The 18,548-nt window shown below is 60.4% G+C and overlaps 1 protein-coding gene across 6 annotated transcripts in view; it reads left to right on the top strand.

Annotated features, from left to right (window-relative positions):
- The first annotated feature begins 5,567 nt into the window (after nt 1-5,567).
- The window catches only part of EDEM3 (ER degradation enhancing alpha-mannosidase like protein 3), a 116,557-nt gene continuing 103,576 nt past the window's right edge, over nt 5,568-18,548 (top strand). For 2 of the 6 annotated variants that reach the window (XM_073642965.1, XM_073642966.1), the window contains exon 1: nt 5,568-5,913. In XM_073642965.1, coding sequence (XP_073499066.1) covers nt 5,783-5,913 — 131 coding nt within the window. In that variant the 5' untranslated portion in view covers nt 5,568-5,782. The remainder of the gene's footprint in view (nt 5,914-18,548) is intronic. The other 4 variants (XM_073642967.1, XM_073642969.1, XM_073642968.1 and 1 more) reach the window with 3 other exon arrangements.

The following is an 18,548-nucleotide window of genomic DNA, read 5'->3' on the forward strand; positions in this document are numbered from 1 at the left end:
CACATCTGCCACTAAAAACATCGCCACTTAGTTTGACACCCTGGGCACGGACCGGGTCACCGCCACGAGGACTACTATCCCCAACAGATCCGGCTCCGGGTATTCCCCTAACATGGCCCAGGGGGTGAGTCAACTTTTGGCGTAGTCGGCAGGATTACGTGCCCGCAACCACCGGGTACTGCGTGCCTGAAAAAGACTTTTGAACTTACCTGTGGTGAAGATTCCCGCCATCCGACGCCATCTTCTGCCTTCTTCCCGCCATCCGTGGAGTTTTCCCGCCATCCGACGCCATCTTCTGCCTTCTTCCCGCCATCCGTGGAGTTTTCCCGCCATTGGACGCCATCTTGAGGACGCCGCGCGGGAAGAAGAGGGGCGTGGACTCCGAAAGCGCGCGAGAACTGAAGCTCCGCCTCACGTCCGGACGTTGCGTAAGGTCCTGGAAGGAGCCCAGCAGACGCCGACGTCACAGGAGCGCGACGGAAGGTCCTCAACCCTGACGATCCACTGCGGAGCCGCGGCCTACGGAAGAGGATCATCGCAAGGTAGGCCACGGTCCACTAGGGGGGGAGGAGGATGTCGGATACAGAGGAGAGCTTCACTGCCACAGCCACCGCCAGCGCTGCTGCGGTCATGCCTTTCACTATGCCCTATATCCCGGGGGCAGCCTGGCTACCCCAGTACTCAGGGGAGTCACATACCCTAACTGACTTCAGAGAAAAGCTGGATAGCCTCTTCCAGGTGTACCCCCTCACAGAAGAGCAAAAAGTGAGCCTGCCGTGCCCCTAGTGAGCCAAAGAGTCCGTAGACAGCTGCCCAGCTTACCTTCAACAGCTCCTACACCCTGTAGCTTAGGACCAGTCAGTCAGCTCCGTAGGTCTACTAGGGCCACTAAAGGCCAGTTGCCCGTACGTTGGAGGATCTAAAGTGTTTAGACTGTTTTATTTGTATGTACCTGTTTATAGTTGCTTGTAAATAATTATGTATTTCTAGTTATTTTATAGGTGTCTTTTATGGATTATCCGGAATCCTTTGTATATATGTTTGGAGCGTAACCCAGGAAAGGACTAAGACTGTTAAAGACTCGGGGTAGGACGGACCCCTAGCTGGTTACGGCTCCCTGTTCTTTGGTGAAATGGACACCCTTGTTTTCTTCAAAAACTGCACCCGGTTGCGGACACGCCGTGACCATCCTAATGTGTTTTTCTTTATTGTACTGTTTCTGTTTATAACTTGTTATGTTTAAAAAAAAAAAAAATATGTTAGTCCCGGAGTACTAAATTTTACTAGGGGGGAATGTGGCACCCCAGGGGTCTGGTTTCCACAGTAATAGCAATATTACGTCTGAGAGCAGGTGGGAGGTCTCCTGGTCAGGAATCCTAAGCATGCCACACCTCCTGCCCAGTCCTGGGAGGGGAAGAACTTCCCCTATATAAACTGGGGCTGAGGCAGGGTTACAGAGAAAGAGAAGAAGAGGAGTCCCAGACAGAGACACAGTCTGGTCTGGAGTGAGGCAGCTATAGGGAAAGAGAGATCAGGAGCTCTGTGGGAGCCGTGCTAAAAGAGGTCAGGGGCTGGAAGCTGTAGAGCTCGCCCTGATTGAAGAGTTCTCACCGGACCCGGAGTCCGAGGCTGTGGGGACTAATCCTTACCCAGCAGCAGAAACCGACCGGCAGGGGATTTCAGGTCCTCTGGCCAAGAAACCCGAAGGCACGGTCACACGCAAGGGACCAGCACCGCTGTCGTGAAGCGGAAGCTACCAGAAGGCCCCGAGTCACCGGCCATACGGGTGAGCACCACACGGTACACTCAGGGACGTGGGCTACTTTTACCCGCCTCTAGCAAGGTAGCCAGAAGAGTACAATTAGTTGGGGAGGCCTACAACTCCGCCTGACCAGGGGAGATCCCATCTGCTCACGGACTGACCAGGCCCCGATCGCTAGCCAGTACTCCGGGAGGGTCTATCTTTGCCACCAGTAAAGACCCTGAATTACACCGCACCGTCTCTGAGTGTTTCATCATCCACGTCCGCTGCCCTGAGGCCATACCCCTCCCGTTGGGGGTTATACCATCCACGCTGCACGACCGTACCACCGGCCTCAGCGGTCTGCCCTGCAGCGGCGGTTTCGTAACCGCATTCAACGGGTGGCGTAGTCGAACAATATCACATCTGCCACTAAAAACATCGCCACTTAGTTTGACACCCTGGGCACGGACCGGGTCACCGCCACGAGGACTACTATCCCCAACAGATCCGGCTCTGGGTATTCCCCTAACATGGCCCAGGGGGTGAGTCATATCCGCCTTTCAATAAGGTGCAGTCGTCCTATCCTCTTTGCAGAATAGCACCCCTATAGTATGATGTTTTCCCCACCATGCTTCACGGTTGGGATGGTATTCTTAGGGTTCTACTCATCCTTCTTCCTCCAAACATTGCGTGTGGAGTTGATACCAAAAAGTTGTGTTTTGGTCGCATCTGACCACATGACCTTCTCCCATGCCTCCTCTGGATCATCCAGATGGTCATTGACGAACTTCACCCGGGCCAGGACATGTGGTGGCGTGAGCAGGGGGACCTTGCTTGCCTGGCAGGATTTTAATCCATAATGGCGTAGTGTGTTACTAACGGTAATGTTTGAGACTGTGGTCCCAGCTCTCTTCAGATAATTGACCAGGTCCTCCCATGTAGTTCTGGGCTGACTCACAGACATTTCTCAGAATCATCCTTACCCCACGAGGCGAGATCTCGCATGGAACCCCAGACCGAGGAAGATTGACAGTCATCTTGTGTTTCTTCCATTTTCTAATAATTGCGCCAACAGTTGTTGCCTTCTCACCAAGCTGCTTGCCTATTGTCCTGTAGCCCATCTACAATTTTATCCCTCAGGTCCTTATACAGCTCTTTGGTCTTGGCCATGGTGGAGAGGTTGGAGAGTAATTGATTGAGTGTGTGGACAGGTGTCTTTTATACAGGTAACAAGTTCAAACAGGGGAAATTAATATAGGTAATGAGTGCCGAGTAGGAGGGCTTCTGAGAGAAAAACTACAGATCTGTGAGAGCCAGAATTCTTGCTGGTTGGTAGGGGATCAAATACTTATTTCATGCAATGAAAAGGCAAATTAATTGTGTAAAAATCATACAATGTGATTTTCTGGATTTTTATTCTCAGATTCTGTCTCTCACAGTTGAAGTGTACCTACGATAAAAATTACAGACCTCTCCATTCTCTGTAGGTGGGAAAGCTTGCAAAATCGGCAGTGTATCAAATACTTATTATCCCCTCTGTATGTCAGCATGTTGTTTCCTCTCTTTTTCCTTTTTTCTCTGTGATCAGCTGTACTGACACTGAGGAGTCATTGACACTCCATGTGCTTTTTTGGCGCCTTTACTTGAATGTACACCCTATATAAGTCTGTGATAATCTTGCTATGTCCTGACTGTGGTTGCGTCCTGATCAAGAGGTGGATGACTTAGAAACGTGTTGATAATAAAACTGCATCACATTTTATTGTGTCTCCTGGATTTTTCCTTGTATCTCTTCAGCAGTGCAGAGGAGATGACCCCACTTCTGTCCCCCTATGGCTGTGTAGTCCCGGATCTGCAGCAGCTGACTCCCTGCAGCCTGATGTGCTGTGCAGTAGACAGCTGGAGAGGGAGAGCTGTTTCCCTGCTATACTCACCCTCTCCCATTGGATAAGATCAGGGTCGGACTGGGGCACCGGAGAATTCTCCAGTGGGCCCGGGTCCTCGGCAGGCACCCGAGCAGGACGCATGGGGTTCCGCTGTTTAACATGGCCACCAGGGCCCAGAGGTGCCCTTACAGTGCGGCTGATAATGAGGGCAATTTGGTCTGCTTCTCGGACCCCCAGGCTCCGCGGGGCCCATGGCTAGATTGCCCTCATCGTGTGCGACAGGCAGGGAGTGATCCCTCCAGCTCCGCTGCTGACAGGAGGAATATGGCAGTGGAGCTGGAGGGATCCACCCTCTGCTTCCTGCCTGGCACTTCCTCCCTAACACAGGATCGCGCGGCTTGATGACATCATCATGCAGTGCGCGCCTGTGTCAGGAAGAAAGTTGCCGGCAACGAGGATGCTGCGGGGGAACAGACGGAGAGGTAAGTGTTTTTTTGCTTTTTTTTAACTAATACACCAGGGATGAGGGAGAGCAAGATGATGGAGGAGGTGGGGGGAGATATGGCATGGCATTGATGATGGAGGTGGGGGGAAACATGGCATGGAAATGATGATGGAGGAGGAGGGGGAGATATGGCAATGATGATGGAGGAGGTGGGAGAGATATGGCAATTATGATGGAGGAGGTGGGGGAGATATGGCAATGATGATGGAGGTGAGGGGAGATATGGCAATGATGGAGGAGGTGGGGGAGATACGACAATGATGGAGAAAGTGAAGGAGAGCAATGATGGGGATGGGGGAAAGCAATGATGGAGGAGGTGGGGGGAGAGAAATGATGGGGGACAGCAATGATGGGGAATTATTTGGACGCTATATGCTGTTCATATCTGGTCTGGTCACAGTGTGGTAGTATTTCTCCCTTGTATGTGGCATTATTCGGTCACTAAGTGGTGGTAATATGTGGCCTGGTCACGGGTGTCACTGTATTTCTCCCTTGTATGTAGTATTATTCGTCACTATGTGGTGGTAATATGTAGTCTAGTCATGGTGTGGCAGTATTTCTCCCTTGTATGTGGTACTGTTGGTGTTGGTATAGTGGATTGTGTTGTTTATGGCAGTCATTTGTTCTCTCTGATATTAATTAGGAAAAGATTCTTTATTTCCATTAGTGATTAAATACTTGGAACAAGATGTATTTACAAGGGTTCTCCGGGGAAAACAAGTAACCACCTCTTCACAGGATAAGTGATAAATTATTGATTAGTGGTGGTCTGACTGCTAGGACCGGCACCGATTGGTAGAATGTGGAGCTTTTATCCTCATTAGACTGGTGCTCATGTGCGACTTGACCACTGATCCACCCATTTCCTCAGTGGCTGTTCTTATTCAGTGTCAGGGATAAAACTTCCCCATTCTTCCAATAGATGCATTTTCCAATGTTCGGACCCAAACGATCAATAACTGATCACCGGTCCGGTGGATCCCATGGATCGGTGATAACTTGTTTTACCCAAGGAAACCCTTTAATGCAAACTACCATAATTGTACATCCCAGTTATAGTGGCACACAGCAGATGTGCAGGAGCCGCCTGTGTTTTACAGTCGACGCTCCGCTATAACGGGTATAATGGCTAACAGGTATTTGCATACAGCTGTAGGGTGGGCTCCGAGGGTCAATTCCCCCTGTGGGCCCCAGACACCCCAGTCCGACCCTGGATAAGACTCTATGGCACTTCTCTAGTCCGAAAGCATTCCTGCTAAGCCTGTGAGTGACAGTAGAGCTCGGCTGTAATGTAGCCTCCGCCTGCCCCGGTCCAGTCCACAGGGGCAGAGGACTGCCAAGCCCTCGGTCACCACGTCCGCCTGTCACCACGTCCCCCTGTCCCGCTCACCGGATCTCCGGCTTCACGTCACGCAAATGACGTTGGCGGCTCCGGCCCGCTGATTGGCTGAGAGCCGTTCTGTGGCAGCTCGTCATTCCCAGCGGCTGAGAGCCGGAAGAAGCGGCTGAGTGTGACAGTGGGGTCTGCACACAGCACGGAGGAGCCGTCGGTGACAGGCCGCACAGCGGAAGCGTTCATACCGGGGCCATATGTGTTCACACGGGGCCTAGCGGTCACGGGAGCCTCCCGCACTCCAGGGCGCAGCCATGAGCCGCTCAGCGGAGAAGCCCCGGGCCTGGGGGGCGATGTGGAGACAGCTGGCTGTGTACCTGGTGCTGGAGGCTGTCCTGGGGGTAGGACATGCTGCCATGACGAAGGAGGAGAAGTCCCAGCTCAGGTCAGTGTCCTGCGCCCGCTGCCGGCACACGGGGCACCTCTGCGCCATGTACTGGGGTGAGTGCATGGGAATTAGAGGGATGGTCCGTATTGTAGGGTCTGGCGCCTCACATGTCATATATCCGCACCCTGCAAGCCTGAGGACTGCGCGCCTGAGGACTGTTCCCCCCACACTCTGCACCCCGCAGGCCTGAGGACTGCGCCCCCCCCCCACACTCTGCACCCCGCAGGCCTGAGGACTGCGCCCCCCCCACACTCTGCACCCCGCAGGCCTGAGGACTGCGCCCCCCCCCACACTCTGCACCCCGCAGGCCTGAGGACTGCGCCCCCCCCCACACTCTGCACCCCGCAGGCCTGAGGACTGTGCCCCCCCCCACACTCTGCACCCCGCAGGCCTGAGGACTGTGCCCCCCCCCACACTCTGCACCCCGCAGGCCTGAGGACTGCCCCCCCCCCACACTCTGCACCCCGCAGGCCTGAGGACTGCGCCCCCCCCCCACACTCTGCACCCCGCAGGCCTGAGGACTGCGCCCCCCCCCCACACTCTGCACCCCGCAGGCCTGAGGACTGCGCCCCCCCCCCACACTCTGCACCCCGCAGGCCTGAGGACTGCGCCCCCCCCCACACTCTGCACCCTGTAGGCCTGAGGACTGCGCCCCCCACACTCTGCACCCCGCAGGCCTGAGGACTGCGCCCCCCCCACACTCTGCACCCCGCAGGCCTGAGGACTGCGCCCCCCCCCCCACTCTGCACCCTGCAGGTCTGAGGACTGCGCCCCCCCACTCTGCACCCTGCAGGCCTGAGGACTGCGCACCCAACGCTCTGCGCGCCTGAGGACTGTTCCCCCCACACTCTGCACCCCGCAGGCCTGAGGACTGCGCCCCCCCCACACTCTGCACCCCGCAGGCCTGAGGACTGCGCCCCCCCCCACACTCTGCACCCCGCAGGCCTGAGGACTGCGCCCCCCCCCACACTCTGCACCCCGCAGGCCTGAGGACTGCGCCCCCCCCACACTCTGCACCCCGCAGGCCTGAGGACTGCGCCCCCCCCCACACTCTGCACCCCGCAGGCCTGAGGACTGCGCCCCCCCCCACACTCTGCACCCCGCAGGCCTGAGGACTGCGCCCCCCCCCCACACTCTGCACCCCGCAGGCCTGAGGACTGCGCCCCCCCCCCCACACTCTGCACCCCGCAGGCCTGAGGACTGCGCCCCCCCCCCCCACACTCTGCACCCCGCAGGCCTGAGGACTGCGCCCCCCCCCACACTCTGCACCCCGCAGGCCTGAGGACTGCGCCCCCCCCCACACTCTGCACCCCGCAGGCCTGAGGACTGCGCCCCCCCCCACACTCTGCACCCCGCAGGCCTGAGGACTGCGCCCCCCCCCACACTCTGCACCCCGCAGGCCTGAGGACTGCGCCCCCCCCCCACACTCTGCACCCCGCAGGCCTGAGGACTGCGCCCCCCCCCACACTCTGCACCCCGCAGGCCTGAGGACTGCGCCCCCCCCCACACTCTGCACCCCGCAGGCCTGAGGACTGCGCCCCCCCCCCACACTCTGCACCCCGCAGGCCTGAGGACTGCGCCCCCCCCCACACTCTGCACCCCGCAGGCCTGAGGACTGCGCCCCCCCCCACACTCTGCACCCCGCAGGCCTGAGGACTGCGCCCCCCCCCACACTCTGCACCCCGCAGGCCTGAGGACTGCGCCCCCCCCCACACTCTGCACCCCGCAGGCCTGAGGACTGCGCCCCCCCCCACACTCTGCACCCCGCAGGCCTGAGGACTGCGCCCCCCCCCACACTCTGCACCCCGCAGGCCTGAGGACTGCGCCCCCCCCCACACTCTGCACCCCGCAGGCCTGAGGACTGCGCCCCCCCCCACACTCTGCACCCCGCAGGCCTGAGGACTGCGCCCCCCCCCACACTCTGCACCCCGCAGGCCTGAGGACTGCGCCCCCCGCCACACTCTGCACCCCGCAGGCCTGAGGACTGCGCCCCCCCCCACACTCTGCACCCCGCAGGCCTGAGGACTGCCCCCCCCCCCACACTCTGCACCCTGTAGGCCTGAGGACTGCGCCCCCCCCACACTCTGCACCCTGTAGGCCTGAGGACTGCGCCCCCCCACACTCTGCACCCTGCAGGTCTGAGGACTGCGCCCCCCCACTCTGCACCCTGCAGGCCTGAGGACTGCGCCCCCAACGCTCTGCGCGCCTGAGGACTGTTCCCCCCACACTCTGCACCCCGCAGGCCTGAGGACTGCGCCCCCCCCACACTCTGCACCCCGCAGGCCTGAGGACTGCGCCCCCCCCACACTCTGCACCCCGCAGGCCTGAGGACTGCGCCCCCCCCCCACACTCTGCACCCCGCAGGCCTGAGGACTACTCCCCCCCCCCCCCCACACTCTGCACCCCGCAGGCCTGAGGACTGCTCCCCCCCCCCCCACACTCTGCACCCCGCAGGCCTGAGGACTGCTCCCCCCCCCCCCCACACTCTGCACCCCGCAGGCCTGAGGACTGCTCCCCCCCCCCCCACACTCTGCACCCCGCAGGCCTGAGGACTGCCCCCCCCCCCACACTCTGCACCCCGCAGGCCTGAGGACTGCTCCCCCCCCCCACACTCTGCACCCCGCAGGCCTGAGGACTGCTCCCCCCCCCCACACTCTGCACCCCGCAGGCCTGAGGACTGCTCCCCCCCCCCACACTCTGCACCCCGCAGGCCTGAGGACTGCTCCCCCCCCCACACTCTGCACCCCGCAGGCCTGAGGACTGCTCCCCCCCCCCACACTCTGCACCCCGCAGGCCTGAGGACTGCTCCCCCCCCCCCACACTCTGCACCCCGCAGGCCTGAGGACTGCTCCCCCCCCCACACTCTGCACCCCGCAGGCCTGAGGACTGCGCCCCCCCCCACACTCTGCACCCCGCAGGCCTGAGGACTGCGCCCCCCCCCACACTCTGCACCCCGCAGGCCTGAGGACTGCGCCCCCCCCACACTCTGCACCCCGCAGGCCTGAGGACTGCGCCCCCCCCCACACTCTGCACCCCGCAGGCCTGAGGACTGCGCCCCCCCCCACACTCTGCACCCCGCAGGCCTGAGGACTGCGCCCCCCCCACACTCTGCACCCCGCAGGCCTGAGGACTGCGCCCCCCCCACACTCTGCACCCCGCAGGCCTGAGGACTGCGCCCCCCCCACACTCTGCACCCTGTAGGCCTGAGGACTGCGCCCCCCCCCACTCTGCACCCTGCAGGTCTGAGGACTGCGCCCCCCCACTCTGCACCCTGCAGGCCTGAGGACTGCGCACCCAACGCTCTGCGCGCCTGAGGACTGTTCCCCCCACACTCTGCACCCCGCAGGCCTGAGGACTGCGCCCCCCCCACACTCTGCACCCCGCAGGCCTGAGGACTGCGCCCCCCCCACACTCTGCACCCCGCAGGCCTGAGGACTGCGCCCCCCCCCACACTCTGCACCCCGCAGGCCTGAGGACTGCGCCCCCCCCCACACTCTGCACCCCGCAGGCCTGAGGACTGCGCCCCCCCCCACACTCTGCACCCCGCAGGCCTGAGGACTGCGCCCCCCCCCACACTCTGCACCCCGCAGGCCTGAGGACTGCGCCCCCCCCCCACACTCTGCACCCCGCAGGCCTGAGGACTGCGCCCCCCCCCACACTCTGCACCCCGCAGGCCTGAGGACTGCGCCCCCCCCACACTCTGCACCCCGCAGGCCTGAGGACTGCGCCCCCCCCCACACTCTGCACCCCGCAGGCCTGAGGACTGCGCCCCCCCCCACACTCTGCACCCCGCAGGCCTGAGGACTGCGCCCCCCCCCACACTCTGCACCCCGCAGGCCTGAGGACTGCGCCCCCCCCCCACACTCTGCACCCCGCAGGCCTGAGGACTGCGCCCCCCCCCACACTCTGCACCCCGCAGGCCTGAGGACTGCGCCCCCCCCCACACTCTGCACCCCGCAGGCCTGAGGACTGCGCCCCCCCCCACACTCTGCACCCCGCAGGCCTGAGGACTGCGCCCCCCCCCACACTCTGCACCCCGCAGGCCTGAGGACTGCGCCCCCCCCCACACTCTGCACCCCGCAGGCCTGAGGACTGCGCCCCCCCCACACTCTGCACCCCGCAGGCCTGAGGACTGCGCCCCCCCCCACACTCTGCACCCCGCAGGCCTGAGGACTGCGCCCCCCCCCACACTCTGCACCCCGCAGGCCTGAGGACTGCGCCCCCCCCCCACACTCTGCACCCCGCAGGCCTGAGGACTGCGCCCCCCCCCACACTCTGCACCCCGCAGGCCTGAGGACTGCGCCCCCCCCCACACTCTGCACCCCGCAGGCCTGAGGACTGCGCCCCCCCCCACACTCTGCACCCCGCAGGCCTGAGGACTGCGCCCCCCCCCACACTCTGCACCCCGCAGGCCTGAGGACTGCGCCCCCCCCCCACACTCTGCACCCCGCAGGCCTGAGGACTGCGCCCCCCCCCACACTCTGCACCCCGCAGGCCTGAGGACTGCGCCCCCCCCCACACTCTGCACCCCGCAGGCCTGAGGACTGCGCCCCCCCCCACACTCTGCACCCCGCAGGCCTGAGGACTGCGCCCCCCCCACACTCTGCACCCCGTAGGCCTGAGGACTGCGCCCCCCCCACACTCTGCACCCTGTAGGCCTGAGGACTGCGCCCCCCCACACTCTGCACCCTGCAGGCCTGAGGACTGCGCCCCCCCACTCTGCACCCTGCAGGCCTGAGGACTGCGCCCCCAACGCTCTGCGCGCCTGAGGACTGTTCCCCCCACACTCTGCACCCCGCAGGCCTGAGGACTGCGCCCCCCCCCACACTCTGCACCCCGCAGGCCTGAGGACTGCGCCCCCCCCCCACACTCTGCACCCCGCAGGCCTGAGGACTGCTCCCCCCCCCCACACTCTGCACCCCGCAGGCCTGAGGACTGCTCCCCCCCCCCCCACACTCTGCACCCCGCAGGCCTGAGGACTGCTCCCCCCCCCCCCACACTCTGCACCCCGCAGGCCTGAGGACTGCTCCCCCCCCCCACACTCTGCACCCCGCAGGCCTGAGGACTGCCCCCCCCCCCACACTCTGCACCCCGCAGGCCTGAGGACTGCTCCCCCCCCACACTCTGCACCCCGCAGGCCTGAGGACTGCTCCCCCCCCCACACTCTGCACCCCGCAGGCCTGAGGACTGCTCCCCCCCCCACACTCTGCACTCCGCAGGCCTGAGGACTGCTCCCCCCCCCCCACACTCTGCACCCCGCAGGCCTGAGGACTGCTCCCCCCCCCCACACTCTGCACCCCGCAGGCCTGAGGACTGCTCCCCCCCCCACACTCTGCACCCCGCAGGCCTGAGGACTGCGCCCCCCCCCACACTCTGCACCCCGCAGGCCTGAGGACTGCGCCCCCCCCCACACTCTGCACCCCGCAGGCCTGAGGACTGCGCCCCCCCCACACTCTGCACCCCGCAGGCCTGAGGACTGCGCCCCCCCCCCACACTCTGCACCCCGCAGGCCTGAGGACTGCGCCCCCCCCCCCACACTCTGCACCCCGCAGGCCTGAGGACTGCGCCCCCCCCCACACTCTGCACCCCGCAGGCCTGAGGACTGCGCCCCCCCCACACTCTGCACCTCGCAGGCCTGAGGACTGCGCCCCCCCCACACTCTGCACCCTGTAGGCCTGAGGACTGCGCCCCCCCACACTCTGCACCCTGCAGGTCTGAGGACTGCGCCCCCCCACTCTGCACCCTGCAGGCCTGAGGACTGCGCACCCAACGCTCTGCGCGCCTGAGGACTGTTCCCCCCACACTCTGCACCCCGCAGGCCTGAGGACTGCGCCCCCCCCACACTCTGCACCCCGCAGGCCTGAGGACTGCGCCCCCCCCCCACACTCTGCACCCCGCAGGCCTGAGGACTGCGCCCCCCCCCCACACTCTGCACCCCGCAGGCCTGAGGACTGCGCCCCCCCCCACACTCTGCACCCCGCAGGCCTGAGGACTGCGCCCCCCCCACACTCTGCACCCCGCAGGCCTGAGGACTGCGCCCCCCCCACACTCTGCACCCTGTAGGCCTGAGGACTGCGCCCCCCCACACTCTGCACCCTGCAGGTCTGAGGACTGCGCCCCCCCACTCTGCACCCTGCAGGCCTGAGGACTGCGCACCCAACGCTCTGCGCGCCTGAGGACTGTTCCCCCCACACTCTGCACCCCGCAGGCCTGAGGACTGCGCCCCCCCCACACTCTGCACCCCGCAGGCCTGAGGACTGCGCCCCCCCCACACTCTGCACCCCGCAGGCCTGAGGACTGCGCCCCCCCCACACTCTGCACCCCGCAGGCCTGAGGACTGCGCCCCCCCCCACACTCTGCACCCCGCAGGCCTGAGGACTGCGCCCCCCCCCACACTCTGCACCCCGCAGGCCTGAGGACTGCGCCCCCCCCCACACTCTGCACCCCGCAGGCCTGAGGACTGCGCCCCCCCCACACTCTGCACCCCGCAGGCCTGAGGACTGCGCCCCCCCCACACTCTGCACCCCGCAGGCCTGAGGACTGCGCCCCCCCCACACTCTGCACCCCGCAGGCCTGAGGACTGCGCCCCCCCCACACTCTGCACCCCGCAGGCCTGAGGACTGCGCCCCCCCCACACTCTGCACCCCGCAGGCCTGAGGACTGCGCCCCCCCCACACTCTGCACCCCGCAGGCCTGAGGACTGCGCCCCCCCCACACTCTGCACCCCGCAGGCCTGAGGACTGCGCCCCCCCCACACTCTGCACCCCGCAGGCCTGAGGACTGCGCCCCCCCCACACTCTGCACCCCGCAGGCCTGAGGATTGCGCCCCCCCCACACTCTGCACCCCGCAGGCCTGAGGACTGCGCCCCCCCCACACTCTGCACCCCGCAGGCCTGAGGACTGCGCCCCCCCCCCACACTCTGCACCCCGCAGGCCTGAGGACTGCGCCCCCCCCCCACACTCTGCACCCCGCAGGCCTGAGGACTGCGCCCCCCCCCCACACTCTGCACCCCGCAGGCCTGAGGACTGCGCCCCCCCCCACACTCTGCACCCCGCAGGCCTGAGGACTGCGCCCCCCCCACACTCTGCACCCCGCAGGCCTGAGGACTGCGCCCCCCCCCACACTCTGCACCCCGCAGGCCTGAGGACTGCGCCCCCCCCCACACTCTGCACCCCGCAGGCCTGAGGACTGCGCCCCCCCCCACACTCTGCACCCCGCAGGCCTGAGGACTGCGCCCCCCCCCCACACTCTGCACCCCGCAGGCCTGAGGACTGCGCCCCCCCCACACTCTGCACCCCGCAGGCCTGAGGACTGCGCCCCCCCCCACACTCTGCACCCCGCGGGCCTGAGGACTGCGCCCCCCCCACACTCTGCACCCCGCGGGCCTGAGGACTGCGCCCCCCCACACTCTGCACCCCGCGGGCCTGAGGACTGCGCCCCCCCCACACTCTGCACCCCGCGGGCCTGAGGACTGCGCCCCCCCCACACTCTGCACCCCGCGGGCCTGAGGACTGCGCCCCCCCCACACTCTGCACCCCGCGGGCCTGAGGACTGCGCCCCCCCCACACTCTGCGCCCCGCGGGCCTGAGGAGGAGCGCGCAGCCCCCACGCTCTGCGCCCCGCGGGCCTGAGGAGGAGCGCGCAGCCCCCACGCTCTGCGCCCCGCGGGCCTGAGGAGGAGCGCGCATCCCCCACGCTCTGCGCCCCGCGGGCCTGAGGAGGAGCGCGCAGCCCCCACGCTCTGCGCCCCGCGGGCCTGAGGAGGAGCGCGCAGCCCCCACGCTCTGCGCCCCGCGGGCCTGAGGAGGAGCGCGCAGCCCCCACGCTCTGCGCCCCGCGGGCCTGAGGAGGAGCGCGCAGCCCCCACGCTCTGCGCCCCGCGGGCCTGAGGAGGAGCGCGCAGCCCCCACGCTCTGCGCCCCGCGGGCCTGAGGAGGAGCGCGCATCCCCCACTCTCTGCGCCCCGCGGGCCTGAGGAAGAGCGCGCAGCCCCCACGCTCTGCGGCCGCTGTCCATGGCAGTCTGTGCGCCGTCAGTGTGCCACTGTCCCCATCATGTCTGACATTGGGGTGCTTTCTTGTACCAGGATGTGGCAATAGATGCACGGAGTTGTAATGGGGCGCGGTGACGATTGCAGACAAGACTCCCACCATTGCTTTCTTTGCTTATACAGGTCCTTGGCCTTTAGAATTGTCAGAACGATTCTCTGCCGGTTGTCATGGTTACAGGGATAGCCACTATATAGTGTGGTTTTAGTTACAAGACAGAATATCTTCATTTTTGCCTTCATTCTCCTTTTATAGGATCTTGTTTTTTTGCTTTTTATTTTCACCAATTTAGATTACATGGGACTTCTTGATCACTCTTTACTCCATTTCTTTTAGAGTGGTATTAATGATACAGAACCCACCCTATATAGGAGTGCCGCCTTTATGCTATTATGTAAAGCAGAAAATAATCCATTGCAATGTAAACTGGGCCAGTGAATGAGAAAGTCACACAGGTTTTCATATACTGGGAGAATCCCGTCCTTGAAAACATTCATTTGTCTGGAATATTCATGAGAGCTGTGTCTTTTACACTAGTCGTGACGTGGAGGCACGATGGGCTCCTGATTCATTAATAGGTGAAGCAACCTGATGGTACAAGATAGGTGATAACATGCTAATCGCTGGGGACCACTGCTGGGACCACCTCATTTTGTGATTGGGGCTTTGAAATTCCTTGTTGGAGTTGGACTTTAACTGCACCATCACTTCATGGTCTATGGGTCTGCCGGACATAGCGGAGTGTAGTGCTCGACTATCCCTGTCAGACAATAAGAGGAGCAGCAATCTGTCGGTTATCTGGGAGGAATAACCCTTACGGCATAATAACAATATTAATCTGACATAATTTCATTTTAACACCTAGATCAAGGCCCCTCCGGCTCTGTCGATGTGCTGGTATACAAGCTATGCATGTAGGAATGGGGATGGGCTAAAACGGGGGAAAATAATCTTCTAGTCCGTGGAAGTTAAATTTTGCTTTGTCCTTAAGTTACAATAAGGCTATGTGCCCACGTTGCGGACCTGAAGCATATTTTTTACGCTTCTCCCTGGCGGGAAAATCGCATGCGGATATTACATGCGGTTTTCCCGCCAGGTAGAAGCGTTTGTGAGGCGTCTTTGCATGCATTTCCGCATGCGGGTTATCAAGCACTTCTCCAAGCATCACTTGGAAAAGTGCTTGACAACTTGTTCAGAATGGTAAAAAATAAAAAAATAAACTTTATACTCACCTTCTGATGCATTCTCTGCCCCGTCCGGAGTCTTGAGCGGCTCACGCTGTTGTGTGCAGGACCTGCGGTGACGTCATTGAGTCATGTGGTGGGTCACATGACTCAATGACGTGGCAGGTCCTTCAGACAACAGCGCGACGGAGGGAAAACATCAGAAGATAAGTATAAACTTTATTTTATTCTTTTTTTTACAGGTTCTTTGGTACCCAGGTCTGGATGAGAGTCTCCTCTCCTCCAGACTTGGGTACCATCCGCACATTGATTCCGCAGCGCTTCCGCAAAATTAATGAACATGCTGCGGATTTTTGACTGCAGCATATACGCTGCAGAAAAATCCGCAGCATGGGCATTGACATTGCGGAATGCCATTGGGGACCATGGGGTGCGGATCTACATGCGTTTTTCAAGCGTTTACGCTGCGGAAATTCCGCAGCATATACGCTTGAAAAACGCTACGTGGGCACACAGCCTAAGAGTATGTGCACACAGTTTTTTTTTTTGAGGCAGTCAAAAATGACGAGTTTAGTCGTACTCCCATGACAGCACCACGAGAGAGAGAGGATCCGCCCATCAAGGACAGGAAACCTAAAGGTTAAAAAGGGTGGCGCCTCTCTCCCGCTTCAGTTTAGGTTTCTTGTCCTTGATGGGAGACCTATCAGTTACCTGCAGGATGAAGATTGGTCTCTTGCCCAGATGGATAGACACGGTGCCTGGAGCGGTGATGTTCCTGCCCTAGTCGGTCCTGTTCTTCTGGAGACGCCACGGCAGAGCTCATTGGGGAACCTCCGTATGCGTTGCGGTCAGTGTGACATCCCCTCGGTGGAGCTGGATAGTCCGCTATGTGTGGGACCGTATGCTGGCAACCCCCCCGCTACACTACACAAGAGATCTGGGCCGCGCCGGCGGGGAACTTGTCAGGCTCGGCCCTGTGACGGCAGCCCTATGACGTGTTCCGGGCTTCTGCCTCCACCGGATATGGGCGCAGCTCAAGCGCGGCCAGGAAGTGCAGGACCTCATGCAAGCAAAGTGGGGACGCCGGAGCTCTGCCGAACGAGGAGACAGGAAGGGCGTCCCGCCAGTGCTGCTGGAAGGCAGTGCTCTGCCCACCGGGGGAGGTCCTTTCCACACAGGTACTTGTATGGCCAGCATATTAAAAGGCCTGGTTTCATACAAAGGTGCTTCCCAGCCCCTTGTTTTTTCTTTGGCAACATGGGAGATACTCAGGAGCTACCACCTCAGCAAGAACAACTGCTGAAGGAGCAGCCCTCTGGGGAGCCCTCACAACAGGAACGTCGTTCCTGGTCCGGGTCCAATCGTTCAACCAGGAAATTCACCGCAAAAAGCAGGAAGGAAGGTCCAAAAAAAAAATAAAGGATTCCTCTGCATCTACGGTACCACATATTCCAGGGGGTAAGTGGAATCTTCGTGAAAGTTCTACTAATTTTGTTTTCTGCTACTTCTCTGTCTATAAATTTTTCAGAGCAAGAAATGTCCATTTAAATCAAAACATAAGGAATGTGCCCTATGCAACAATCTGCTCCCTGATGCATATATTAAGAAATTATGCCAGCCTTGTATTGACAAGGCGATGTCGGAAGAAACCCCAGGGTTTTCCTTGGGTCTAAAAACTAATTAAAGAATAAATAGGCAAGGCTTTGCGAGGGAATTCGGAGTCCAGTGATTCTCCTCACGACCCTCGACCAGGCTCAGACTCCGATATCTCAGACATTTCTTCCTCTTCCCTCTGTTCCTCTGATAGCGAATCTGATAGGCAGTGTTTCCCTCTAAATGAGGTGGATGCCTTGGTGAAAGCTGTCCGTTCTACCATAGGTATTGTGGACACTAGATCAGAGAAGTCTTTAGAGGATGTAATGTTTGGAGGATTAGGTCAAAAAAAGAAAAGATGCTTCCCCATGAATACAAAAATTAAGAATCTCATTGATAGAGAGTGGCAAAAGCCAGACAGGAAGGGCAGCAGCCCTCCCTCCTTCAAAAGGAGGTATCCGTTTGATGATACCGCATGTTCCTCTTGGTCAAAGGCACCAAGGCTTGATGTTGCTATTGCTAAGGCATCAAAAAAGGCTTCCCTCCCCTTCGACGACATGGGAGCTTTAAGAGACCCGCTGGACAGACGAGCAGATACCTTTTTGTGATTATTCCCTCTAGTTCCTCCCCAGAGCGGTAGACTGCCCTCATATCGGAAATTCAAGAAAAACGTCCTGATTGAGGTTCCGAAAGCAGAAGAGGGACACGGATTCTACTCCACGCTCTTCCTGGTCACCAAACCAGATGGGTGTTTCAGGACAATCATAAATTTAAAATCCTTAAATAGCTTTCTTAAAATACACACCTTTAAAATGGAATCATTAAAAGCAATAAAAAAATTACATTTTCCCCACTGTTATATGGTAGTCCTGGATCTTAAAGATGCTTATTACCATGTTCCCATTCATAGGGATTATCAAAAGTATTTAAGATTGGCCATCAAAATAAAAGGGGTAGTAAAACACTTCCAGTATACCGCCCTTCCCTTTGGGTTGGCTATAGCCCCGAGGGTTTTTACCAAACTAGTGGGAAGTTATGGCCCATATAAGAGAAAAGGATATCTTAATAATCCCTTACCTCGATGATTTCCTGATATTAGGGAACTCCTTTTTACAATGCGCGGCCCACCTTCAGGTAACAATTTCTGTCCTCGAAGGCCTAGGTTGGTTTCTAAATCTGGAAAAATCTAGGTTAACCCCACAGAAAGCCCAACAGTTCCTGGGGGTCATTTTAGATTCAGAAAGACAGTTATGCCATCTATCAGATGAGAAGATTGCAAAAATCCAGGGACTAGTGAGACATTGTATGGATAGACCCTCTGACACTCCTTAAAGCCATGTCATTATTAGGAACCCTGACCTCAAGTTTTACTGCGGTGCGTTGGTCCCAATTTCACTCAAGGGCTCTTCTGCGGGATATATTATATAACGACTGAATTCTAGATGGATATCTAGACCAGGGGTTTACCTTGGCCCCTCGCTCCTTACAATCCCTTCGTTGGTGGTTGGTATACACTAATCTTTCTAGGGGAGTCCCTTGGGAAAGTAAACCTACTGCAGTTTTGACTACAGATGCAAGTTCTACAGGTTGGGGAGCTCATTTTGAAGATAACTTAATTCAGGGAACCTGGTCAGAGAATGAGGTACAGTTTTCCTCGAATGTTAAGTAACTTTTGGCGGTTGATTATGCGCTCAATGGGTTCCTTGTATATTTACCGGGCCAGGATGTCCGTATACTCTCGGACAATCAAGTCTCAGTAGCCTATATAAATCATCAAGGGGGAACCCGTTCAAAAGACTTAATGAG

Source organism: Phyllobates terribilis, unplaced genomic scaffold (genome assembly GCF_046119375.1).
Source record: "Phyllobates terribilis strain yellow unplaced genomic scaffold, ASM4611937v1 Scaffold_8__6_contigs__length_399053987, whole genome shotgun sequence".
Classification (NCBI taxonomy): domain Eukaryota; kingdom Metazoa; phylum Chordata; class Amphibia; order Anura; family Dendrobatidae; genus Phyllobates; species Phyllobates terribilis.